This window comes from Dermacentor variabilis, chromosome 9 (assembly GCF_050947875.1).
Source record: "Dermacentor variabilis isolate Ectoservices chromosome 9, ASM5094787v1, whole genome shotgun sequence".
In the NCBI taxonomy this organism is placed as follows: domain Eukaryota; kingdom Metazoa; phylum Arthropoda; class Arachnida; order Ixodida; family Ixodidae; genus Dermacentor; species Dermacentor variabilis.
The window spans coordinates 101,846,575-101,874,271 of NC_134576.1; the positions used below are offsets into that span (position 1 = coordinate 101,846,575).

Here is a 27,697-nt window from a genome sequence, read left to right on the forward strand (position 1 = left end):
CCAGGGTTTCCTTGAGTAAATATTTGTTGGAAACTCTGCGGCGTGTATACCGACAAAGAGTGATAGGTCGAGAATCAGGTGGCGAGAGGAAATGCGATGCATTTATTTATGAAAATAATGGACCGTCAAAAAATGAAATGCGAGAGGAAAGACGCTTAAAAAAATGAGAACAGTAGGCACGTCATCATGTAGTCAGACTAACTAGAACCAAGTTGTAAACGACCTATGCAATGCACATATTTATGCACGTAATGCACTACACAAAGGTCGCTTGCTAGAAGAAGGACGCTTAAAAGCAGCAATAGTACGTGATTAGGCAGTCAGAATAATTGAAACCTAACTGTAGACGAGATATTCGAGAACGAGGTGTAGAAGAGCGCAATAATAGAGAATTCGGACGACGAGCGCTACAGTCAACACTCCACACGCAGAAACCGCAGAGGAAACAGCTATCGCGTTAGCCATAGCACAAACACAAGCGGACGTAATCATCAGGGATTCCCAGACGGCGATACGAAACTTCGTTAACGGTCGAATCTCCCCAGAGGCACTACGACTGCTAAAATTAGCTAATAACCGCGACAAAAGTGTCGATCTCATCTGGACACCCGCTCACACACTACCGGACAGTAGCAATGAGGCGACGCACCGCATGGCTCGAGAGCTTACGGAGCGAGCCTCGGTTAGCCCCGCCTCACCGACTGCCGACGAGTGGGAGTGGGAAGATCGAATGACCAGATTTCACGAATATACACAATACCATAGATTTCAGAGAATCGCATTCCCGCCGTCGCACTCAAAGTGAAGCAAAAATCAGTCTGTTGAATGGCGGCAGTTACAGGCCAGATGCTATCCGAGTCCAGCTATCATGCACCCAATGCACCCAGATATACACACTACTGACAAGTGCAGACATTGCGACTCTATAGCCACCCTGGAGCATATCCTACGGGAAAGCACGGCTATAATGCAGAATAACGGTGATGCAGCCTCAAACAGCGACAGCCTGACGCTATTTGGTTCATTCATTCAAATAACTTTACTGAGTGCCCTGCGATTTGGTGGGGTGGGCCTGGACCCCGCCTAGGTTTCGGCCAAGGGTTGTTGGCCTTTTGCAGCTTCCTCGGCTCGCTAGGCGGCCGAGAGTTGGTGCTGCAAGTCCGAGCTGAGCAACGTAGACTCCCAGCGCTGAGTAACAGGCGCTAAATCGTTGTGGGCGCGGTCTGCACCTCCTCATCATCATCACCATGGTTGGTGATACACAGTTCTTCAGAAGCACAAATTTACATTAATCTGGACTCTAAAATATCATTTTGATATGAGCCTACCTGTGCTCAACTTTAGTTTCATGCCATTTTCGTGTAAATTTGCTGACTTTTTTGCATTTGTGCTAATAGATCATTGACCTACCCCCGGGTGAGTGCATATGCAACTGACACACAGAGGTCTACACTACTATATACGTGCACCGTTCCTATATCTCCGTACTCTACTACTTGCTTCCCTTTCGATGCTCGCCCACCTATGCTTAAATTTGGTTTCATTCTTCTTTAGTTATTGAAATGCGCCGATTGGTTACATTTGTTCTCTCCGGTCTGGGACCAATCCCAGCGAGCCGGTATGCGCCACTGGCACTTAACAGCCTACTCTATGCCAACGCAATCTGGCTATTTCTCCATTTTGAACTTTTGCAGCGAGTTAGAATCACTCGAGAACTTCTTACTCGGCTCTTGTCGTTTCTCCCCCGGAAGCTCTGCAAGTCCAACGGTGACAGCTTGACCTCCCTTGAAGACTTCTGCGCTGCTATATTTCGTGTCTTCCATTCTGGGTCACTTCCATGTGGACATAGGCATCGCCATGGAGAAGTTTTTTTGCGAATCTAACCGATTTCATCGTTGGTTTTCTTTTTAGGTATTTTATTCCGATAGCAATTACACAAACTCTCGAGGCGCGTTTGCGCTGTCGCCGTTGGCGTTGTCGCGCTGTCATGGTACCGACGCGTATGCAAATATTGTCGCAATCTAACCCGCATATACGACAAAGACATACAGCATTCGCTATATGTCTATCTACATTATAGGTAAAACACGGGGAAGGCGGGAGATGGAAATTCAAGACATTGAGCAAAACGAGAACAAGGCGGAAGCAGGAGCGAACGTTTCGACAAGTGGACTTGTCTTCTTCAAGGCTACATTATCTGCATTATAGACATTACAGACATTATAGCAGAAAATTCGCTTCGAGTGACCATGTAATTGTCATCGCAATAACCACCCTTCGCGGATGTATGCCAATGTGATGCAACTGATACGTGGAAAACAGCGAAGATCTATAAGCGAGCTGTCACCCTCGTTCGTTGGAAGTGTTAGGAGTCTGTTTGCTGGCCGTTCAGAGTGATGATTCATCATCGACACCCTTTGTCATGCGGCCGCTTCGGGGCTTCCACGCCGGATTGCGTTGCATGGACCACGCCTTCAGCTTTCACCGCCGCAGCCGTGCAAACTTCTAGCTGAGCTCCCACGTGGAGACAGTAAAATAGGCAACGTCAGTGGCAACAATCACGAATTGCTGACTAAAAAAGAAAAGCAGAAAAAAAAACCGCAATGAAGTTGTATGTTGGAGGGAGGTACATATGCAAGCTGACTAGGTAACTATTATTTGATAATCGCTAATAATTACGTTTTAAAGCATATTGTTAGCGCGGCACCCCACGCAGGTTGCGCTGTATGCGTCATGGCCTCAGCGTTCGCGGCTGCAGCCGTACAATTTAAACTCTGAACTTACGTCTAACGTGGAGCGGGTAAAGCGCGACCTGAGGAACAAAATGAATCTATGGTTAAAAAAAAAAAGAAGGTGCCGTGCACGTGCATTTTTGCCGACTTGAATAATGTATACGCAAGATAACCTTTATAATGTGATCATCGAACACTGCGTTTCGAAGCAAAGTCAGGCTTGCGGTGCACTGCATTGCATTGCATTAATGTTTTTATACCGACCACGCCGTTGCACACTCGCCATCACTGCTATACGAGACCCCCTGCATAACTTTTCTATTTAAGGAGAAAAGAAAAAGAGAAAAAAGAATTACGCGCATCCAACGCACAACTTGGAATCTATGTAAATCCGCGAAGCTCAAGCGAAGCGGTCATTCAAATACTATAAATCTGCCCTTTCCCGTCGCGCGTATTCGGCGTTAAAGAAAACTCGTGTGCTCTAGCGCACCCGTGCTTAATTCCCAGTGTGACACAAACGGCGGTCAACCTTAGGAGCTAGTTGGTGTTCGCGCGATAAAAGTATACACGTGCAATTGGGGCCTAAACAATAAAGAAACGTAAATGCGTTTGCGCTCTTATGGTTAGAGCATTGGGCTGCCTTGCTGGGGAACCGAGGGCGCGTGATTGAATTCTTCTTTTCAATGCTATGAGCATCCGTCGGGAAGTTCATCCAGTTTGCGGTATGTCTCTGTGTATCTATGTCTCCATGTATGTCCACGCTTGGCCTCTTTCCTGTCAACTTGGGTCATCTGGGTCCTCCATGGTCGTCCAGATCGTCCATGGTCAAATGGGTAGAGCGTCGGGCTTCTGCGCTGGAGCAACTTGGGTCACTGAAGCTGTGTCTGGGTAAGTACAGCTTTTAAGTGAACCCCTTTAACGCTAACTTGCGTCACTGGCTGGTGTGGCACTGTGTGTGCCTATGTGCCGCTCTTCAATTAACCTCTTCGATGCCAACATTGGTGCACTGGGTGCGTGTCACTGGTTGTGTGCCACGTATAATATTAATTCTTATACAAAACATATCATCAACGAATACCCCATCAATTATATGATAGGCTGGTAATATAATTAAGGTCGCCAGTCATCTGTAAAGAATTAGCATTCTTAGGTTACTTCACGCACTTCCCCGAAGCTAACGTGTGTCTATCTATATCTGTCCCTTACCGTTTTCCAGCAAATGTGCATCTCTGGGTATTCCATGGTCGAATGGGTAAGCGCGGCGGGCTGCTGTGCAGACAGAGCAGGGTTCGAAACCAACCGCCGGACCAATTTGGGTCACTGGGTGATGTGGTACTGTGTGTGCCTGTGTGCCGCTCTTGAACGAACCTATTTGACGCCGACACGGAGCACTGCGTATGTACACCACTCTGCTTTTCGATTCGACCTGCATTTCGACCTTTGATGGCAACTTGAGTCACTGGGCGTTTGCAAATACGTGTGTGCCACTGTTCAACGAACGACGTATTTGAGTCCGACTTCGGTAACTAGGGAATTGCCACTGGGAATGTGCCCCCTACGGTAAAGTCGCTCGAGCAAACCAGACTGAAGTGCTGTCCGTACGCATATCTACACCTTCTCTCTCCCTTCTTTCTCTTCCCCTTCTCCCATCCCCCAGTGTAGGGTAGCCAACCAGACTATTGACTGGTTAACATCCCTGCCTTTCCTGAATTCTCCTCTCTCTCTCTCTCTCTCTCTCTCTCTCTCTCTCTCCCCCTACGGTAAATGTAGCGCATGAGTACAGCGTACCGTGCGCTACCGTGAGCGAAGAACACGAGAAAGAGAAGAAAGACGTTTTGCCACGTCTGAGGCTCGCCTTCATTATTTTTAAATAAGCCCCGTTCCTTTCGTGACGTAACATCTTCTATGCTTGGCGGAATCAAACGCGCACCGAGCGCGGACTTTACGGCGCTGCCGATAGGGGGCGCAGCGAGAAGCAGCGTGCAGTGCCGCCGCAGAGGAGCCCGCCTGCATTTCCACCAGCCGGTTTCGCGATGGGCGATTTCAACCAGCCGAACGTACCATTAGAACAAATCTTTTGAAATTTCTCCCGCGCCGGACAGAATCGAGTCCACTTCACACGGGTTACTCAAGGTCAGCAGCGCGACGATTTTGTCCAGCTGCTCCACAAGTGTGCGGGGTTTGTGCCGCTTTTTCAATAAATATTTAGCTACAGCGCTTTAGCGAGCTGCGCCATGAACGCACTGGGTACGGGCCGCTCTTCAACTAACTTCCCGCCAGCTTGGGTCACCGAGTATGCAAGGAGTATGTGCCGCTGGGTGTGCAGCAAGCGGGGCACACGATTATCAGCGGTAGTAGGCGCCGGCGCGCCGCGCTTCTAGTCTCGGAGGCTTCACGCGGGCTTTTCGGCAACGTCACTATGTGGCGCAGCGTGTCCAAATACAAAGAGGCGCGAGATTAAGAGCCCGACTGCCACATGATGCGTTTCTCGGTGCATGCACCGGCGCGCCGTGCGTTTCGGAGGCTACGCCCAGGCTTCGCGGCTGTGCCGATGGCGCATATAGTGTTCATAGGGAAGCCGGAAGGGGAAGTCCCGCTGCAGTACACATCTCATAAATAAGGCGTTTCGACGGTGGCAATACGCTGTGTCGCTATTTTTTAATTGCGATAGCAATTATATGGGCACTCCGGGCGCATTTCTGCAATCGATATCGCCGTCGGAATAGCGGTGAGGTTCTGTATAAATTCCGAGGGCGATAAAGTCGTCGCCGCTCGGCCTAAGCTATACGTGCGAGCGAAAGCGTGCAAGGGTGAGCCAGCGATCGCGGCTCAATCTCGTGCACGCAGCGGAGGAAAGCGGACACGAAGCGCACCGCCTTCCGTCGCGCGCAAGGCTCCTGGTGGTGGGTAGGAAGGGGGGAGGGCGCTCTACTCCGGGTGGCCTGGGTGGCCGTGCGCGCCTGGCCGGTACGCTGTATCTTGAAAGCCATCTGCGACGGGTACAGAATCTGCGCGGCGTAGTTCGCGTTGGTGCGAGCGGCAGCACGAAGGTCAATTCGCTCTCTGCTGCTGCCGCGTTTCCTCACTGCAGCGTTTTGACAGCGAGTTTCCGCGGTCATCGAGTGAGATGTGTTCGTGTTTGCTTGTGCGCACGTGACACCATGCTTGTTAATTTAGTTAGTATATCTACGTTTACAAGTTTATACGGTCGATAAAACTATTCTCCTTCCTTCGTGTAGCTGTCCACTAATTGCTATAGTAATTGGTGCTTCGTCTTTCGGGAAAAACTGCAACTTTTTTTTTTAAAAGTATGATCTATTCTGTAAGAGAGCAGCGGCACCCAGCAGCCACGGTCATGAAACTCCGGGAGGGTTCGCGTAGAAAGCTTTGCTTTAAAGGAAAACGTTCTTGGCTGTTAGGCGCACGCAAGGGTGCCACGCACTGAAGAAGAACGAAACAGACTCATTGATGATGCTCTGGAAAGGCAGTAGCAATGAGCCTTACTTGAGCTCTCAAAGCCGTCTTCACTGCTTTTCCATCTTTTATTGAAACTCGAACAGAACACGCACACACGTTTGGCCCTTCTCACCAAGAAAAAAAATTTAACAAAGGGCTGCTCATTGCTGAGCACGAAGTTTAATGGCAGTATCGCTGAGGAACGTTGACAAGAACAAAAGGAAGATTCTTGTGGAGGGCTGTGCAGACCCGACTGATGCCCAAGGCAACGAGATAACGAAGTGTCTTGTCTGCGCTGTTGCCAGCTTGGCTGCCGTCATCCATCTATTGACGACATCCGGTCATACCGTAGAACTTACATTATTATTAGCAATGTAGCGAAACTAAAGGTGCCTTCTTCAAGATCTGGAGTGAGACACCACACCAAAATGGAGTCCCTGAATTTCTGAAGTGGCAGTGTGCGATCGCGGCCTCGTGTGCGTAGCTCTTAAAATCAGTACATAAAAAAAAACATCTATATCGTGTGCGTTGGGGGAGGAGGGAGGTCGAGGGGGAGAGAGTAAAGAAACGCTGGAAAACATTTTTGTTGTTGTTGTTGTTGTTGCTGCTGCTGCTGCTCGAACTCGAGCTGGCTTAACTTGGGAATCTGCATTCAGTTTCGAGCACCTGTCAACAGCCACGCTAAAATATGACGGCAAAGTGCCTGCCATTTTCGGTGCTGTGCTGTAGACATTCTTCGCTATGCATCAAAGCCCGGCAGGCAGTGCAGCTTATTCCTTCAGGCTGCCTTAATACTTGGTCAGACCTGTGGCAAAGACCATAAATGCCAGGGCCATGGGTGCATGTGAACGCAAAAGTTTCGAGCTTCGCAGTCGCGAGTCGCATTCACCAGCAGTGACAGACGCAAGAACTTCCTCGCTTTGTGGAAGGTTATTGATGTCGGTGCGGGCAAAATGTCACAGCTATAAGAGCAAGGAACGGCCCTCGTTGAAACAATACTCAGGGCCTTAGGTCGAAGAAGCTTATTAGTCACGACGTACCCTCCGAGATCGCAACGGCAGGTCGCCGTTGCGATCTCGGAGGCCACGGTCAAGGGTGCCTGGCTTCGTCAATTCGTTTGCATTCTAGTCTGTTGATGCACTCGTCAACGTGGTCTTCAACATGGTCATCAACCGTCATATTATGAAACCAGCCAATGACGACCGCGAATCTTAGGTGACTCAAGATAACATGCCACAGTAAGGAAGAAAAGAGCAAAGGGCAGGGACGGTTGTTTGGTAACCTGTTATTTTTTTTTTGTCGTAACTTGAAACGAGTGACAGCTGTGCTTTTCGTACAAACGTCGTACGATAACTTCTGCGTCGTCACAGCATGGCTCCTCGTAGATGTTTTACCGCAGCCTCCGCGCAATGAACGCGCCAGTATAGTCCAACGTCGTTTTCTATGCATTAGGCGCAATCTAAGCGCCTTGTTGTACAGCAATGACAGCGACAGGACGTTGTTATAGTTATCGCCGAGCTTCATGTGGTCACGACCCCTCATTCACGGCAGCCATGCTCGCAGTATAAGGAAAATTCGATCATTTGTGCATTCCTACACTGGCCGTCGTTGACTTTGCTGAAGTTCACAGTTAGCCGGTTCTGCGGCCATGACGTAAGCCGAACTCGACTACGCAAGTGACGTTCGCGAAGTGTCATTTCATTGTGGTTGAGCATGCGGCTTTCACACAGACCAGTTTATTTGTTTTGCATGCCCGAATGCCTCGCGCACTTGAGGGAGGATCGGGGCTGACTTTTTTGTTGTTGTTTTCTTCCCTGCCCTGTTATCAGCACTGAACGCATATAAACACGTGCTTTCGGAAACACAAATTGTGGCGACAGTGGGAAAACTCCACCATTGTTGTCCGGCGATCGGAAATGTCGCTGTCTCGGAAATGCGCGCAGTATTGGTTAACACCCGTCTATCACAAGGGCTTGTAGTGCTTCGCGTGCCGCAGCATGGGGCAAAATCGTCCGTGGGCTCGTTTGCGTAATCCGCACTGAATGGGACAGTTCGTAACGGCATCCCCAGGTTTGCTACAAAAGTCAGTTGGGCACTTCTCAACACGTCACGGCAGTTCCGTTTTTCTCTGCACAGAAACAGTCCTCTAGATGAATAATACCTATGCCTCGAACTGAGCCAAAAACACAAAAAAAGGGGGGGGGAGAGAAGAGATGTCTCGAATCCTTAAATGAGCTGCTGAGGGTGACGATTACGAGAGTTCAACCGCGCACTTGAAAAAGAAAAGAGGGTGTGTCGTTTCCTCACCGACACCACCGTCTTCTCAACGCATGCAGTTCCTCATCCGAGTGACGCGCACAGGCTTGCCCAACACGTAACACGTTCCCAACAACGCGCAGCGTTCACGAACACACACAAACACACGCACACACCAAGACACACGCACGGCGCACAGTGCATCACGTGGCACATCCCTCCCAAAACGTAGCGCTGTCACGTGGTCCCGCGCACCTTCGAGCCGTCGTCGTCATCGACGTCCGTGCCGGGAGGTCGGCGCGTCGCAGAGTGATCGCGATGTCACGTGGTGCACGGGAGCAACGCGAGCACTTAAATGTCCTTATGAGGGGCGGGGGAGGGCAGAAGTGACTGTGTGTAGCGGCAGGCGGTATGGCACCAGCGACGGGGTAGGGGCGCGGTCTTCCTAGGAGAGATAGGAGGCGGACGAGCCGTCCAGCGGCGGCGGCCACCCAACAGCCCGGGCCCGGCTACGTCGTGGCTCCGGGCGGCACCTCGATCCAGGCGTCCATGTTTAGGCTCCGGAGGGTGGCGCACGGAACCTCGGGATTGCTGCGAGGAACGCACGTGTTAGACGTCTCTCGGAAGCTTCTCCCAAGCCTATAGTCGACTCACTATTCGCTGAAAAGCTGGCCCGGCCGGTTACGAGCATAGCGAAATACGGTTTGCGTTGAATGCTAAGGCACGACGAAACGCAAGCGCGAAATGCCACAGTGCTGATCTGACATTCGCGCCAAAGTTCGAGACCGCACCACTAGTATCACCCGTCAGGTGACTCCGTGACCAACGCCCGTCCAGTGCATTTTAGAGTTTGCGTTTCATCTCTCTTAGCGTTGTAACCGCGTTTCATAATGCCGGGCAACGCACGTGATAATTTCGTGCTCATGCATTTGGCGGCACGTTAAAGAACCCCAGGTGGTCAGAATTAATCCGGAATCCCCCACTATGGCGTGCCTCATAATCAGATCGTAAGATCCCCTAGAATATAATTTCAACAATTTCAGGCTCAACCGACCAACCAACCAACCAACCAACCAACCAAAAAACAAACAAAAGCTAAATAAAGAAAACAGTACCAAAATATTTACAGTGGCGCTTCAATTCGTTAACGCGAGTGAGCCGCAAGCTTATGGGTGCTGTAGCACACACGACTCCATCGGCCCTCAGTGCGCCTAGACGCCTACACTGTCCGAATCGCAGATCGTATTCAAGACAGACGCAGCAGCAGCCGGAGTAGAACGCCCGCATGTAAACATTCGCTTACTAACTAACTTAACTGACATGGTGCCAGTGCGCACAGGCAAACATGAAAACTTCACACTCGATGACCGCGGACGCTCGCTGTCGAAACGCTGGCGTGAGGAATCGCGGCAGCAGCAGCGAGCGAAGTGACGCTTCAACGCAAACTGGGCGGCGAGGACACAGCGCACTCAAAGCTATGAGCCGTCGGCCCACCTAGTCTGTGCCCCCAAAGGAGATCGCTTTCAAGATAAGGCCGGTGCAACCGCGCACGGCCGAAGTACAACGCCCCGCTTCCCTCCCCTCCACCCCCCCCCCAAGTGTCATGCGCGCGGCGGAATACGGCACGCTTCCACCCTTGCGCACGCGAGATTAAGCCACCATCGTCGGCTCACCGTCGCACGCTTTCACTCGCACTCGCAGCGTACTGAGCGCAGGACGATGTTATCTCAGTACGTCTGTATCGCAAACAATATCTGTAGAACTGCCTGAGGAGCTCAACCTGGCACGCCTCTGCCTATTTTCGTCCTCCGCGACGCTTCACCTCTTTGCTTTTTCCCCCCTTGGCTCATCGTTACCTACACTTTCCACTAGGTGGCGTTAAGTTGCGGCGCGCTCGCGCTCCATCGTACTTTCCCCGGTGCGTACTTTCTCCAACGCGCAAAGCTGGCCACTTTGTCGCCATGCTAATTTAAACGCATAGATCAAGGCGTAATGTCGTGCGGAAGGATTTTATCTCAACGCCTCATCGTGAATAATGACGTTACGTAACGAAACTTAATATGGACATCATTGGCGTTTACAAGTTTTCGTCTTTGGTTGCGTTAAAGGGTGTCACACACACCGGCACCACTTTTTTACTAATATATGCGGCAACAGTATGATTGTACCATGGACATGGGCGACCATTCGTCTGGTTTCAGATGCGGAGTGAATATTCGTTTGGTCAAGGGCACGGTCGCGTTGTAAAACATCCTTTGCTTACAGTGAGTGGTTGCTTTCCTGCTAGACTAGATTACGAAGTAGGCTCCGCCTCACAAACATACTTAGTGCAACAAAGCAGCCTTTTCAAGCGCACATCTGAGATCGCAAAATAAAGGAAAACAATAAAAGCGTATTTGCTCCCATCTGTGAGCGGTATCTTAAGATTATAGATATTGCAACGAAAATCCAGGCTCGCACATAACTATAGCACGCTTGTAATGGAACGTTTCTTCGAAAAAGGAAAAAAAAATGCGTGCTGCAGAAACAGATTTTTTTTAGAAGATTGAAAACGACGACTAAGATCTTCAAAGGCGTTTTCCCCCTTTTTTCCAGCATGTCAGCGGGTCCAATAAACAATTATTAGTTCAAAAAAGCCGGTTGTAACGAATAGAAGTATGCTGTTCACTTCAGATACATTTTTGCAAACAACAGTGGCGTGAAGACGAACATATCATTCGAAGGATGGCGCACAGTTATTTTGATCTAACATAATTTCTTTGCATGAAAAAAATATCTGTTTAACCATATAATCTGGCCGTGGGTGTCACCAGCGTGTTTGTAGCAAGCCTACTGTTGTTAACGAAGCACTTATAACGACACTCTGCAGGAGAATTCGTGGCAAGGCTCCATATCTCACTGTGCCTAACCATTTGAGGCTTTGCAGACCAACTACAAGGAAAGAGGCCAATATGATGCGATCGTACTAAGCTGACCTTTACGGGTGTGTATTAAACCGTCGGCTGGATAATTATGGGACCTCGGCCGATCAACGAACCTTTCTGACACCGTCCTGAGTACTTCCCGCTGCGCTGTCTCGTGGCCTATGCTGTTGTCACAGATGACCTTGGAGAGAGTCGTCCTCCGCAGTTCAGTCAGCTGGGCTGCAAGAGCAAGAATACTTGTCGTACTACACTCTACCAACACGCGGAAAGAGACGGAATAAGTGAGTAGCACGTATTACGAAACCGCGCACAGGACCCCAGCTGTAAGGGCAGAAGCGCAATGCCGCAGTAACCTTCTACTTGCAGTTCCCTTGCGTCAACCGCAGATGTGCTTACAGTGCTCTCTTGCAACAACTACACGCATACACAGTTGGCTTGAAATGCAGAATAAAGAAATCCGCTTCCCATAACATTCATTAAAGGTATCCCCCCCCCCCACCTCTTTCCGTATGAGCGCTGTTTTGTAATACAGGCAGTAGTCGGTACTGGAAACAACATGGCTCGTCCTCAGATAGACCTGCATCGCACTGGGCTCGTAGTCTCAGCGTTCATTAGTCTATCTATCTATCTATCTATCTATCTATCTATCTATCTATCTATCTATCTATCTATCTATCTATCTATCTATCTATCTATCTATCTATCTATCTATCTATCTCTCTCTCTCTTAACGCTGAGCCCTGATCTGTCTACTGCGAGGAAAGGACTTCGAGTGCCGCCACAGACCTTGAATCCCACTGGCCTGTACGACCCTCTGTATATAGACGTGGGCTGCGAAACATCTCTTGCGTGCAAAGTGCTGTCTCTCGCCTTTTCACTCTTTCTTCCCGTTTTCCCCACTTGCGATAGCAATTCGGACTACTGCACGGTTAACGTTCTTATACTTTCTCCCTTCGCTCTTTTTTTTCCCCCGGCCTATTTTTGTTAGTAGGCTCGCAAAGTTCAGACGCGAGTAGTTGATTTGAGCGTGACATGTCCGCGTAAGGACGACCAATGTCGACATATAGCGGGCAGAATCTGCTCGTGCAAGGGCGAAGAATAGGCCAACCTGGAACAACATGAATTTTTAGGCTTGTAGCGCAGCTCCGAACGATCAAAAAAGGAAAGTGGAAGGGGTAACGAAAAGCAACGGAGAACAGGGTGAGCGCTCACCCTCTTCTCTGTTCCTTTTCATTACCCCTTCCACTTTCCTTTTTTTGCTCGTTCTTAGCTGCGCTACAAGCCTAAAAAAGTCGTGTCATACCAACTTACCCCAGCTGCCCACCTTGAACAACAGTTCTTTCTTCTCTCTCTCTCTTTCGTAGATGGCCGCATAGGCTTTAAGACTTATATGGGAGGGAGCGCTTACCCGGCGTGAAGCTGCCGGCCTGCCCTCCGTGCTCGAAGTAGAAGCGGTCGCCGTACTTGAGCCGCCAGAACTGTATGCCCAGAATGCAGCCGAAGGTGGGGCCGACCACGCCACCCGGGAGCGAGTACTCCGACACGCCGCCCGTGAACAGGTCGATGTCGTTGACGTGCCTGCGCGATGGGCGATACACGGGGAGTGCACGACGTATTAATGAAGGCAAAACACGAATGCGATTGTATACGTTCAAGTAACAGTGCGCAGTCGAAAGTATTCAGATTTTTTTTTTTTTTTTTTGCCGGCGCTCTCGAGCCCGTGTATACCTTATCCACGAGACACCTTTAGTCCCTCAATGTTTGATCCTGTACCTTGCGTTCTTAGTGGCTGAAGTGTTATTATTTTGTTAGTGCATGCTGACGTAGATAGCGTCGTGCGTGCCGCCCCTGTGTGATGTAGCCCGTTTGCGCTTGTTTTGCTGGAGGCCAGCTGTACTCAGACTACTTTCTTGTAGCTTTGTCATTGGAGCTCAAACCGTGTGGCTGAGTGGTGCGAATAAATATATTAATGCGTTGATAATACCGAATGCGTAGAGGGCAAACAGCTGCGGAGATGCCTCAGATCGACATTCACTCATGCATAGGCGCATCAAATGCGACGTGAAACAAACAAACAAACATACATACAAACAAACAAAGGGAAGCAAAAAGCAAAATCTTTCAACAGCTACATCTTACGTTGATTAACAGGGAAGTCACGCAAGCCAAAATGTAGATTTCTTCTGCTGTCGACGTTCACTGGCTCGAGAGGTAGGTACGAGAGGGCCGATGCGTGTGATACATACAGATGCTCCAGATAGTGAATATTTATGGAGTAGGGGACTCGGGGAATGATTAGGTGCCTGAAACTTCCGTTATGAAATAGATAAATGAAGTTTAAACTCCCCCATCAGACCGCCACAATGCACGCCCACAATTCTAGGCTGAGTATCATAGCCGCGAGAATAACTTTTCGTGAATATCGCGCTCCTAAATATTTACGCAGCAACCATCGCATATAATTATCTAAGTAAGCGAATGGATGGCAACAGTTTCGATAGAGCGATGAATTGTGCCAAGTTATTTATTCGTAGGATATATGTGACTGTCTGAGAAGTCAGCAATAATTTCGTGCCTCCGAATGGAGCAACAGTCGAACGAACACGCCGCGAGCCGCACAGAAAAAAAAAGTCATTATCTAAGTGCTTCTCGAAGTGCTTGTTGGTAGCAGCAATCGAAGGTGGCCGCCAACGTTCCGCTTCGCGTCACCGAGCGCTGAACTTTCTCATCCGGCCCAAATGATCCTGCCGTTCCCCACCACTCTTGGCAGTCTAACGTTGCCGAGCCGTTGAGGCACGTAGACGACGACACGCTGCCAAATATTCTTCGCTGAGGATCCAGTTCGGCGGCATTTTTAGCGCCCCGTGGCACACCGTCGCGGTCGTCGAATAACCACAGAAAGAGGGGCGACAAGGGGAAGCGGATCAATGTGACCCTCCTCCCTCGGGGACCTACTTTCGCTCCGCCGGTTCCTCCCCCACCGATACATTTTCCAGCCCTGTGCATCCCACGCCACTTGGTGTGACGTTACTCAATTCATCATCATCATCATCATCATCGTCATCATCATCATCATCATCATCGTCATCATCATCATGGTTACGCCTACTGCAGGGCAAAGGCCTCTCCCATCGCCAACTACCCCGGTCATGTGCTAATTGCGGCCATGTTGTCCCTGCAAACTTCTTAATCTCATCCGCCCTCCTAACTTTCTGCCGCCTCCTGCTACGCTGCCCTCTCTCTCTCATATATATATATATATATATATATATATATATATATATATATATATATATATATATATATATATATATAACCTGCCACGGTCTTAAAGAAGAAGATAACTTTTGTGGACGGGTGGACGGCCGCGAAGTGCTGGCACTTACGCGTAGAGCCTCTGCAGGCGCTCCCGGACCGGCCTGGGCATGGCGCTGTCCAGGTGCTCGAACTTGGTGACCCGCAGACCGAAGCAGCCCTTGAGGTAGTCGGTGTAGCCGCGTATCCCGTGGTCCCTGCCTCGCTGGATGTTGAGCGAGATGAGGTCCAGGCCGAACGACTCGTTGTTCAGCCGGTACAGGTGGTTCGTCACGTCGTCCGTGATGAAGTTGTCGAAGCGCTGCGAGCTCTGGCGCGCCAGACCCCGGATGACGCGCTCCATGAGGCCGTCGCGGAACTCGAAAGGCCGGAAGAAGTGTTCCTGTTGGCAGCGACGAATACAGAATTAAAAAAAAAGGTCACAATTGAGGTGCCTAGTATCAGGTACACCCTTTGAACGTCGAGGTGTGTGGCGCGAGACGCAAGGAGATAGAGCCTACTTTGAGAGCTAACTCGCAACTAATTTCATTTTCGAGAAGCGCCAGCGTAACTAGTTGAAAGTTGGCGCTTTTTCTGGTCCTTTGTTCCCTCTCACCGTTCACTTCCCACAGCTTCACATCTATGCACCAGCTTGCCTGACGTCGTATTTCGCTGAACTCCCGTTTGAATAGCTTTGGGCCGAGTTCGCATTAAAAGAAAGAAGCTCAATGCCCGCTGCTTTTGATTACAAAGACTATATAAGTACGGCGTTCAGTATCTTTGAAAATGTCTACGAAAGGCGGCCACGTGCTATTTTTATTTTTCACTGATGATTTTATACTCACTAAACTTCCCTGCCCTTTCTTTTTCACTCTCACGCTTTACATTATTGTCTATCGCCATCCACTAATCGAGATTTCTGACGCATAAAGTGGAACGACATAGCTGCTGAGGGCAAGAAACTTCAAGTTATTACGCAAGCAGTGGTATATTAAAAGTAAATAAAGATTTATAAACACTCGTTCTATGTAGCTCTTCATACATTTTCGTGGTCTGGCCTAAAATCCATTTTACTGGAGCCGATTCTCGCGACTATACGAGTTCCGCTATTCCTTTGCATATTTCTTCTAAACCATAGGAATGCATTATGTCACTTGACGTTAGAAAACTGACGACTCTGCATCCTAACTGGCCAACAGCCAGCCAGCAGAACGCGCAAGGATGAACTTGTTGAGGGTCTTTTCCGCCCCACGTCACTGGCTCGAGGGCGTAGCCTTCGCGAATCTTGTGTTGTCAGGTATTTTGAATGCCGTTACACTCCGCGTCTCGTAGAATTAACGCCGACCTCGTGCGACAAAGTTTTCTCTCGAACGACCGAGAGATTGACTCTCGCCTGATCGGCCGATCGAAGTGTCCCGTTGACGCTCACCTGGAGGGCTATGCGGGCCACGCGACCCCTGGAGTCTATTTGCATGAAGTCCCCGTTGAGGATGGTGTGGCCGAAGCGGAACGCCGCGCCCGCGAACTCGTTCAGCATGGACGGGTCGATCTGGCGGTTGTACGTCGTGTAGCCGTACGGCAGCACCTCGAGGCCGAACTCGCGGTGGAACGCCTTGCCCACGACGAGGGGCAGGAACTCGTTGTAGGTGATCATCTGCATCTGGCCGATGACGATGCGGCGCGCCTCCTGGTAGATGCGCTCGTCGTCCCAGTGCGGGTTGACGCGCGACAGCCGCATGGCGAGCAGGTTGTGCTGCCGCAGCCAGAGGGTGTGCATCGCCGTGAGACCGGGCTGCTCGTTGACGCGCTCGTCGCCGGCGCGGAAGCACAGGTCTCCCAGCTCGGGCCGACTGCACTTGTCCTCGGTCGGGTGGAAGCTGGCCGGCAGGATCATGTCGCCGCGGCGCCCCACGTCGAACTTGAGCCGCCCTGAGAGCGAGGAAAGAAGAGAAGTGAAAGGAGAGCCAATCGATGAAAAAAAATGTTGTAGTCGACCCGTTGCAACCCGTCGCGTATATGAGATTGAAAGAGACTCGTTCTTGGGTAGTGTTGTCCAAACCGCGGGGTCCGAATGCCCGCGAAGGTTTTCGTTCGTGAAGGCTCCTCGCCATTGGCCGCGGGCGCGCCTTCGCTAATCGTATGTCCCGCGTCGGGATTGGCTGGAATTTTTTTTTTCTTGCGAACAATTGTAGCGCGAGGGGATTTTGTGAATAAGAACCCTAATTATAATCGCGCAGAATGTAGAGCCGCCTTGAGTGCTTGTGTGACGGGTGACGATCCGAGCTTGAAACTGCGGGACATTGCTGGCCCTTGGAAAAAAAAAAAAACACTTCTTACGCATTGCGCGCATTTCTGGCATTTCTGGCATTTCTGGCATTTCTTTCTTTTTTTTTAACTACAAGCCTTAATGAGACTTCACGAACAGTTTGAGCCTGCGTACGCGTCTGGTGGGCGTATACGTGCCATCTGTATGTTCATGCGATCACCGTGTATATAATGTTTTCTTGCCCAACACCCGGAGCAGCTTCCCGGTTTATCCGCAAGGCAACCATCAAGAACTCTTCATTAAGAATAGCCTCTCTCTTTCTCAAAGCGCCTGTGCCTTCTCCACTGGACAGAAACGTTCCGTCGATGACGTCAGCGCTTGTGTGAAGCAATCCGGCCGTTCCCATATGCTCCTAGTGCGTTTCCACTGCCTCTTCCTTTTTCGTCCTCTCGGCGCAGCGAGTGCGGGGGAACCGAACAACCACACAACGCTAACACTTCGTAGAATACTACCGCAATAATATTACCTTTATTCGTCTGTTTTCAAGCACCACATAGAAGTTTACAGATTGTCGCCCCTCCTGTTGGCAAGAAAAGGAACGTGGTGTATTTCTAGAAAGGGTGTGTTCTAGAGAATGCGCTGTACAAAAAAAAACTAATAATAATAATAATGACACGTGTACTTGTCTTCATCGGGCGACACGTTTCACCGCCTAACAAATGTTATCGCACAGCGCAGAGCGCGCTTGCATGTGTCGGAAGTTTCTGGAATGCTATCGATGGTTTCATCCACTGTCTGTGACCGAACCTTGTGTAATCTGATTGCTTGTGTGCGCGACGTCAATAAGGTAGAACGTTGTGGAAGGCGCGCGGGCCCGAGCGATTAGTCTGGAACATTCGACGATTGATGTATAAAAGCCGACGCGCTTGACCCGTTGGTCAGATTTCGACGACCGCCGATCGTGTTCGCCGCTGCCGTTGTTCCTTGAGTGTAGCCTGTTTTTGAGGGCACAAGTTCGCCCACTAAAGCGCTCGTTTCGTTAATCACAGTTTTGCTGCCTTCTTAACCGTCACTACCACGTGACAATAATAATAATAATAATAATAATAATAATAATAAAGCTTTGTTTGAAATTTTTATTTTGGTAATTAATGCTGCCGTTTTCGCAGTCCGTGCTGTACTTCGCGAGCATTATAGGAAAGTGCTTCAGTTTTTGTTGTATGCAACAGTAATGCGATTGTTGCCATAGCTTTTGCAACCCAATTCATAAGGAGATCTCCATCTGATCGTAGGTGGTATGATCATTACCATTAGGTGATGGGCTTCTAAAACCTTTTTTAGTGCGATGGCCCCTTATTAATATGACCGGACCGCTGCAAAAACATAAAGGTTACGCAGAATCGCCGCGTGAGCTTTCTGCTGCAGGCACGTAAATTGAAGGTTCAGCGCAACACACTAGGAAGAAGTACTTAAATTAGTTATCGATAGTCTAGGTTGACTCCTTCAGAACGAGTAATTTTCATCGCCAGCAGTTCTGCTGCTTCTCTCAGCGAGAGCCAACACTCAAGAGACTGCTACTGCATAGGATCTTAGGTAAAAAAAATGCAGCCATTGATGAAGTTTTGGACAGTTGCTATACTGTTATTTAGTGTTAGCTTACTTTCCCGACGTTCCTTGTAAGTACAGCCTGTTATTTTTTGCGTTGATCGATGAAATTTTCGGCTGTGGCGTTGACGTGTTTGTCTACCCTTCTTTGTGAGTACAGCCTGTTATTTTCATGTTCATTTATGAAATTCTCGGGCGTACAGATTAAGTTATTGCTGTATGCTGCGAATTTGGGGGTTTTCAGGAACCCAGTCAAGCAGTCTCGAGGAGCTTCTAGGCCAGAAGACCATCCGGATATCGCCGGAAAAAAAAATTAAGTTCGAACTTGAACTTACCGTCACCCTGCAGCGTTCGGAGCTTGAGGCTGTCATCGAGCGAGCTGCCGTACACTTGGGATCCGTCTATGAATGACGTCAGAGAGTCCATCTGCTGCCGTGGGCCTGCACGTAGTGCGCAAAGAGAGCACGATTTAAAGTGTTCTACAGTACCGGGTATAAGAGTTTCTAAAAAAAAAATTAATTGAAAGCGAAGATTTTTTGACTTTTTGGAAGCAGGGCCCCTTCGATAAAAAAGGCACGCGGACTTTCTCCTTTTGAAATTTCGGTTGTTTTTGCACCGTGACGCTGTTTTATACTTTGCAGACACGATCGCCGCAGCGCGTTATCTACGCACCGTACTTTCCTAGTTGCAAAGCCCATACCATGTGAGGGGCCTTTCGAGAAAGCCCTTTAATAGAACGCATTGCCTAACTTGTAACGGCCGCGTCTTTTCGATATTCCGCGTTTGCACCATCCGGTGTCCGTATAGTCTTCGCACGCATCCGCTCACGAGCTGCTCCTGTATTGTCGGCGACAACCTAATAATGCAGCGGCAAATACATCGCCGTTCAAGTCGGAGAGAACTTGTGCAGATGGCGCCAGCGAATTACGCCAGGTCCTTTCCGTGACGTCACGGCGCGGAGAGAAACTTGTTTAAGCGTGCCCGGTATACCGGTATACGCAGTGGCGTTTGCGTATTACCGCGTTACCGAACGCTGGTAGCGGCATCTTGTTGGCTTTGTCTAACCACATTCCCTTATAGACGCGTTCTCGTGTTCCGCGAGTGTTGTTGTCGAAGAAAAAAAAAGAATTGAAAACGCAGCGTGTTTATGACTACACCACTACCGAAAATTTACACTACCAGCGAAGTAGCAGACACTTGGCTACTGCAATAATAAATCTGTAATTACGTTGTTTAGCGCAAAACAACGGACACAATAAAGATGACATGACAAGCGCCTTGTCCTGTTGTCTTTCTTGTGTCCGCCGTTCTGCGCTAAACAAAGTAATTATGGATCTGCACCAACTAGCCCGCCAACGCATTGTGCTGAATTAATAGATCTGTGTTTGTCTGGTCGGGCTCCACGCCACTAGGTCGCGCTACCAACCCAACCGCCCGCTTTTATACGCCTCCGACAGCCCGGTAATCCGAAAACGCCATTGCGTGTAACTACATAGCGAACGCACTAAAACTCTCTAATCTGAGTACCTCGGGAACTACTTTTTTTTTTCTTTTTGGAACGCGGAGACAAGGAGGGCAGGTGCACTGCAGTTATGTTGAGCGGAGCTTGTACTTAATTCTTACGCTGTCACCGCGTGTGGCTGACTCGCACCCACGCCGACAGAGTGCTTTCCCAAAGTTTAGCGTTGGGCTGGTTGGTGCCGCATCATCAAACTTCCGATAGACTCGGATTCAGTTAGGGCCGAATTCACAAAGCTTTTTCGATCGTAAGTGTTGTTTGGCATTCGCTCGCCGCGTTTGTTAATGATATGTCTGGCATCATGATGCGCTGACATCTGCACTTACGAATAGGTCTGGGGAAAGCACTTTTTTGTGAACACGGTACCCGGTGCGCTGTAAAGCTTAGATTATTCTCCTATTTCGGCTTACTGCGCATCGTCCCGCGCAGCCTGGGGAATTTTTTATCCTGACCCCTGGCGGGGCGCGCGCGTCTGACGTCATAAGTCTCTCCGCGGCGCCACAAGATGACGATGGTAGTTGCCAACGGAAGCACGAATGAACGCGTTCAGCCCATTTCCTATTTCATTGTCACTGCTGTCAACGGCAAACTTAAATGTGGGTGTCCAACCTTGCGCCGCGTTATGTCTTCTCTGCACAGCGCGTCGTAATGCGGCGAAGCCGCCGTAGAGGAACAGAATCCGGGGAGCTAAGCGGGCAAGTCGCGAGCCCAAGCTTCGCAAGCGTCACGAACACCGCGACCTAATCACACATATTCATATCTTTTCATATTCATATATTCATATATTCATATATTCGTATATATTCATATTCATATATTCGTATATATTCATATTCATATATTCACATATTCATATCAATCACATATTCTTTTGCACTGGCATCCTTCAATGACACGACCAATCCTAGAGTTCGCTGCTGGAGAAAAATAATTGCCAAAAGAAAAAGAAAAAAAAAGAACGCGAGAAAGAGAAAATATTTTGCAAAGGAAATTCAAACACGGCTTTTTGCGAAATGCATCCGCTAAGTTCTTGCATTTCCTGTGTTCGTGTTTGACTTTCCTCGCGACCACAGTTTGGTCAAATTTCTTCTAGTTTAATTCTATTATTTTATTACCATCCTGCCTGCAGAGTGACCGATGCTGACGATAAAAGAGCGTTAGTGTTAGTGAAAGAGCGTTATAAGAGCGTTAGTAAACCGGTAAACAGGACAACCGGTGTTCAACGCTCCTCTCTTCGTAGTTGCACTTAGAAAACAACAACAGCAATTTTGGCGTGAACTTTAACCTCGCATCACCATCTCGCTTTTGCTGTTTATTTTTTTCCTCTCGTCCTATCCATATCCCTTACTTCTGTTCCACCACTCCTGTGAAGGGTAGATGGAGATGGAGAACACAGATGGATATCACAGATGGAGAACGGGTCTCACTCACCGAGGCTGCAGAGCGGGCACCTGGCCGAGCGGGGGAAGTTCATGCAGTGCTCGCCGTATTTGCCAAAGAAGTGATCCGTCGGCGGGATGTCGAACGAGAAGCAGCGGGGCGAGCTGCGTGTCTCCGTCGAGCAGCAGTCGATCACGTCGTTCGGATCTGCACGAGGAACACGCGTCGTCACCGTTTGCGAAACGACTTCGTCACGGCGTGGGCGGCTGTCTCTCGTCGGCGCGACGCGTCGGCCAAACCACATGTGACGCGTCTTATGACGCGGTTTCGACGCGCCCACACTTTAGTACGCGCGATATCTACGCCGTTTTCGCAGCCTGAATGAGCTTCTCCTGGCTGCCTCCATGAAACGAAAACGTCATGGAACCCGTTTCTGCACCGATCACGGCATATACGAGCGTGGAATAGACGCCGCGCCGGAAGTGCAGTTCATGTTGTTTATCGCTAAAGCAAAAAATATCAACACAGAGAGCCATCCGTGTCCTTCTCACTTCGGTTATTATATGAGGATACAGTTTACGTACGTCAACCTATTTCTCAGAGGTACTTAGTGCGAAATCGGAAAAGCCACGTTTAGTGAAGCCTCGGTGCATGTTAAAAAACACCTGTCGATAAAGCACCACAACGGCATACCTGACAGCCAAGATGTGGTTTGGTATCGTAAAACCGCATTACTTACTTATTGCATGCAAAGCTACGCCATTCCGTACTATACTCTGCTACGCTATGTTATCTTATACCCTGCTGTGCTATAGCACGCTAAAGGTTGCCACTGCGTTCACACTCACTTCCGAGGTCGACGATCTCTCCGGGCACGCTCGAGATGGGCGCCAGCGCGAAGTCGTGGTCCAGGAACTGTCCCCACTGCATGAGCATGTGCGTCGTGTCCCGCGATGGCCGGTCCAGGTCAACGTGCACGGTGGTGGACACCATGCGAGGGTTGGGCAGGTCACCGCCCGTCTCCGAGATGCGCGGGGCCGACACACCTGCGCGGGAGGAGCGTGCGACGTCGCGTATACGGTGTCGCTTTAGCAGAGCCGATTACAAACATACACTCTCCCATCTCCTCTCACTCTTTCTCACTATCACCCACTTTTCCTCACATCAGCCTGTATTCTCCGTCCCGAACCTTGCGCTTCTGTTCTCCACCTCCTTTCTCATTGCCCGGCGGATCCTCCCTCGTGGGGCCTAGAACATCTGAAGACATGGGAGGACTGGGAGACCCTGCTGCACTATGGAGACCCTGTCGTGCAGATCATGGCTACTGATCGGGCAGCCAGCGTTACGGACCGAAGTAAGATAAACGCTTGTGTGCAGTGGGGTCGTGCAGGGGTCCGGGAGCTTGTGCGCCCCAAACGCGTCAGTCTGCACAATAAAGTTTTTATGATGACGATGATGATGGCAGCGAGTTCTCGGAGCGAGGTTCGGCGCGCTGTTAGCATCGAGGCTGGTAGGGCAACGTGACAGCACCGCGAACAGTGGTTAAATCTAACTTGCCACTGCTTGTTGCAGGGCCGTGTGGTTCGGATATTTCTTTCGGTGGGAAAGATGGGAAATCGTGTGAAGAAACGACTGGACAGGAAAGAGCGTCTGATAAAATTTAACCCGCCCCTTTCCTCTATCTCTTTCTTTGTATATTTTAATGAAGTCGTCCCCCTTACCAGACCCTGCTAATATTCATACCCTTGCGGGCATATTTCTTTTCACCCCAAATGTCAACGCTCTTTGTCGACGCTATTTGACGACGAGACGCGCTTACCGGTCCGGTCGTTTCTTCGCATGGTCGCGCTTCTTTTCCACCCCAAAAAGCGCTTAAATGGGCGAGTAACTTAAGCATCTGCTTTGCTTTATGAGAACATGATCTTGGAATGTAGCGCGAAGTGACACGGACAGAGACTAGAAGCAGACAGGAAGAGCTAGTTAGTCTCCGTCCATATCACTTCGCGCTACAATCCAAGATAATGTTACCGTACCAACTCGCCCAACTTTCTATCCTTTTTGCTTTATGAGGCCTAGGTTTGCCTGTTACCGCAGCTGACATTCGTGTGCCGCGTAAGTGTAGTGTGGCGAAGCGAACTTCACTGTTTGGAAGCACACACACAAAAAAAAGAGGGGGCTGAGAGAATAGCGCAATACAGTATAGGATGGACGAAACGCGTCGTCGTCCTCACCATCGGCGTATCTGGGCGGCAGCAGGCGGCGCATGCACGAGAAGGCGGCGCCCCAGTCGGGGTGCTCGAGGTTGTTGCACGAGCCGTCCGACTCGCGGAAGGGTCCCTGCCGGCACACGTGGTTGCTGAGCCGCTGGCAGCGCTCGCGAACCAACTCCAGCCGCGACCCGGCGAGGTCGGTCCTCACCAGGCCGTGGAATTCGTCCTCCCAGAACATCTTCATCCTGCGGAGGGCAATCCGATGGCAGTCGTTCAACCCCGTTGCCTGCGCCTGTATTCCGGCTTATTCGCGGCTCCGCCAAACTTTCTCGGCCAACGTGGGTCTTAGGCCAGTAGCTACTTCATTTCTCTTTCCTTAACAGCGGGGTCTTACGTCTGAAGCGACAAGGGTAAGGACACTACACTAACCTCGTGAACGAGAGCTGCTCTGCGACTACCCAGAACAAGCTGTAGAAACGAATGGGAAAAGCAAAGCGGTAACCCCGCATCCTAAATGTCACTTCACTTTTCTCGTAGCAGAGAATGGCGTCAGGTTTAGTGCTCAAACTAGAGGACAATAATACGTATTAGTGACCCCCTTATTTGTGAAAAAAGCCTGCCGTCATGGAATACAGCTACTAGCTGGCCAGAAGCCGTATACCTCTTTTACTAGGCATAAAAGCTATATATGTGGGAGCATTTTACCACGAGTGTTCTCGGGCTTTTTTTTTTGTCGTTTTTCATTCCTTTTTGCCCACGCGAAACCACGCTTTCACGGCGACTTGGATTAACCACACAACGGGTTTGGTATAATATGCAATGAATAGAAACGAGGGAAAAAGAAAGAAACCTTACGATGGGAAAAAAAGTTGCAGTTTCGCCCGAAAGGCGGAGCACCGATTGCGATAGCAAATCAGCGCACAGCCATACGGACTAAGGGCAGTGCTTTTATCGGCCTTGTCAACTTGTAAACATTCGCTTGCTAACTAAATTAACAATCATGGTGTCAGTGCGCACAGCAAACATGAACACATGACCCTCGATGACCGCGGACACTCGCTGTCATAACGCTGGTGTTAGGAAGCGCGGTAGCAGCCGCGAGCGAAGCGACCTTTGCGCAGTCCATCGCTTCAACGCAAACTGTGCGCCGAGAACACAGCACGCACAAAGCTAAGAGCCTTCGACGCTGCTAGACTCTGCCCCCCAACGCAGATCACCATCAAGATACGGCCCCGCTACCGCGCGCATGCCGCCACATGCGCAGTTGCAGCCAGAGCAAAACCGCCACCACCCTTCCCTCCCCTCCGCCCGGTGCATGGCATGGTGCCTCGTAACGTTGGGTGCCTCGCGCGCGACGGAAGACGGCGCGTTTCCTCCCCGCTTTCCTCCCTTTCGCACCGGTGAAATTGAACCGCGATCGTCGCCTAGCCTCGCACGCTCTCGCTCGAATATATACAGCGTAGGTAGCGCGGCGACGGTTTTATCGCCCTTGGACTTTATAAGGAACATCACGGCGATGGCGACGGCATAAATGCGCCTAGAATGTCCATATAATTGCTATCGTAATAAAAACTGAGCCCAGGTTTAGGAAAATGTAATGATTTTATTGTAACTCTATTACTAATAACGCTTCGTCAGGGATGTGAGCGTCGCGGCGCCTTCGTTATAATCGAAATTGGCCGGTCGCGAGCGGCTGATGATAACAAAAAATAAGGAATAGAATCCATGGAAAAGAACCCTTAAGTTATGCTGGCTCTGTATTAATACAATCGATCCAACAGCAGCAAGCTGCTTACAGGCGTTGTTTATGTTGCGCGATTAAGTAAAGCAATGGAAGGGGTTAGTTGGTGCCCACGTTTGTGATTACCATCCATGTTCCCTTCTTCGTCTTCTTTTTTGCCAGTGTCAAACCCAGCGCAACGTAATCATTAATCTTGCACGATATTCGAATATTGTGGCTTTCGATATTTTTTTTCCACAAGACAAACAAATAAACGTGTCGTTAAATAGAAGATGTTACGGACCACAAGCACCTTACGCACAACTTTGGCGTGATCGCGATTTGTATTTCGTAATGATTCTTCACATTTCCCGTTCTTTCTTTTTATTTGCCCTTCCTTATTTTCTCGCGTGACGCACCGCCTCCTTCAGCCCCGGATGTGCCACTCGCCGCGTCAGATCATCAGAAATGATTAGAATCTGAATAAAGGAATCATCGCCAAATACGGCTTACGTATTCTACACATGGTGGAAGGCTGTATAAAAACCGTCTGCGCCTGGCATACGACGCTTGGAAGGTTTGAGAGATTTCTCCTGCCGCCTGCATTCGCGACCAAAAGCAAAAGCAGCGCTTGACAGAAAGATATGGCCATGCGTCATGTAAATTAATATAAGGTTGTGTCATGCTTTATGTCGCAATGAATGGCGTGCTTGTTGCATGGAAGGCGTGGCAAATCTGGACCCGTATTGACAAAATTTTCTTACGTTAGAAAAATGCCAGCCAATCCTGATTCTGTACATATTATTAGCGGAGGCGACTGGCGAAATGCACATGCCTACTTGCGAACGAAAAGTTTTGTGAATTCGGCCCCCGAACTTCTAATAGGAGGAGGTGGGGGCCACCAAATGAGCGGATACGTGGCAGGTTTTTGCAACCAGAGGTCCTTACGCCCACAAGTTGTATTTGTTATGCATGAAGAAGTCGTTCTTCAGAAAGCGCCTTAGATCGAAAACAACTGCGCTGCGAAAACGCGCGGAGTGAGACTTCTGTGATGGCCCTACTTGCGCGTGGCTTTCGCAGCGTCGCCTTGTACGTGTGAAATAGAGTACTGTCGAGCTCCTGTTCAACGAACGCCTGTACAACGAAATGACCGGTATAACGAACGATTTAGTAGGCTCCAGGTACTTCGTTGTAAAGACGATTCGACTGCACATAGCCAAACTCACTTGTGCGACAGCAGGCGCGTGGTCTCCTCGAAGAGGTGCGCCATCTCGTCCATGGCTATCGCCTTGTCCTTGGCCACCCTCGTTTGCATGTGCCGGGCCGACGCTGGGCACAGTGGCACGGGAGACACCCGAAGACCTGCGCCAAAGCACCGCCCGGATATACGGTAACGCTGCGGTGCGATCAGAGCATAGCGGAACCGAGACGAGAGAGAGCGAACGGATCGAACAAACATTAACTGTGATCACAATTTCCGTCACGTGGTTTGTATTTCATCCGCGTCATGAGGTGTGCATTGCGATTAAGTATTTCGACAGATACATTAAAGTAGGTTAACTTAAATACATTCTGCGGTTTGACGTGCCAAAACGACGATCTGAAAGTCCTTGTGTGTTATGTTGCAGCATTCTGTGGGGTTTATACATTTATTTGCGTGCTTTTCTTTTCCTATATTAACTGTTGTTGTTTTTTTTTTCAAACCTGCTTACGAAATGTGCTTTGTTGTCGTATCGTTCGTTTGTTCATTTTTCTCCCTATTACTTCATGTTATCATCATTAGATAATCCATTGATTGCGGAGAAGTCGGTGATATAACAGTTGCACACATTTCCCGTGTCATCAGAATAAACCTCTGACTCACGATCTGATTACGAGGCACGCCATAGTGGGGGGACTCCGCTTTAGTTTTGACCATTTGATGTTCTGTAACCTGCACTCAAATCTAAGCTTACGAGCGTTTTTCTTTTTAATTTCACGCCCATTGAAATAGTCGCAGGCCGCGACTGGGATCGAATCGGCAACTTCAGCAGTCCAACACCATAGTGACCGGGCTACAGCTGCGGGTGGACAAATACAGTAGTTGGAGAGAAATTGAAAAACGTCTAGGATTTGCCGATATAAATAACGTGTCTGAATCGAGGGATGTGTTTATGAGAATGTAAAGTGCGAAGAAAGGACTCGACTATTTTTTTATTTTTTGATGATCGCTTGTGGTTAAACAGGCTGATTCCAACAAGGGCGAACGTGGGGCCCGACCCCACAGTCTAGGGCGTCCCTCTCTCACGCGATACTAATTAACCAGTTGGGATGGGGAGAGGATGGCGCGACAGAC

At 49.6% G+C, this 27,697-nt stretch overlaps 1 protein-coding gene across 2 annotated transcripts in view; it reads right to left on the minus strand.

The window, feature by feature from the left end:
* Positions 1-6,201: 6,201 nt before the first annotated feature.
* Positions 6,202-27,697, minus strand: part of LOC142557188 (peroxidase-like) — a 131,512-nt gene continuing 110,016 nt past the window's right edge. For both annotated transcript variants that reach the window (XM_075668868.1, XM_075668869.1), the window contains exons 5-14: positions 26,589-26,724; positions 23,664-23,887; positions 22,281-22,478; positions 21,484-21,639; positions 18,869-18,973; positions 16,092-16,591; positions 14,755-15,065; positions 12,777-12,946; positions 11,482-11,587; positions 6,202-9,035 (exon numbers count right to left, since the gene is read on the minus strand). In XM_075668868.1, the coding sequence (XP_075524983.1) occupies positions 8,954-9,035; positions 11,482-11,587; positions 12,777-12,946; positions 14,755-15,065; positions 16,092-16,591; positions 18,869-18,973; positions 21,484-21,639; positions 22,281-22,478; positions 23,664-23,887; positions 26,589-26,724 (1,988 nt within the window). In that variant the 3' untranslated portion in view covers positions 6,202-8,953. The remainder of the gene's footprint in view (positions 9,036-11,481; positions 11,588-12,776; positions 12,947-14,754; positions 15,066-16,091; positions 16,592-18,868; positions 18,974-21,483; positions 21,640-22,280; positions 22,479-23,663; positions 23,888-26,588; positions 26,725-27,697) is intronic.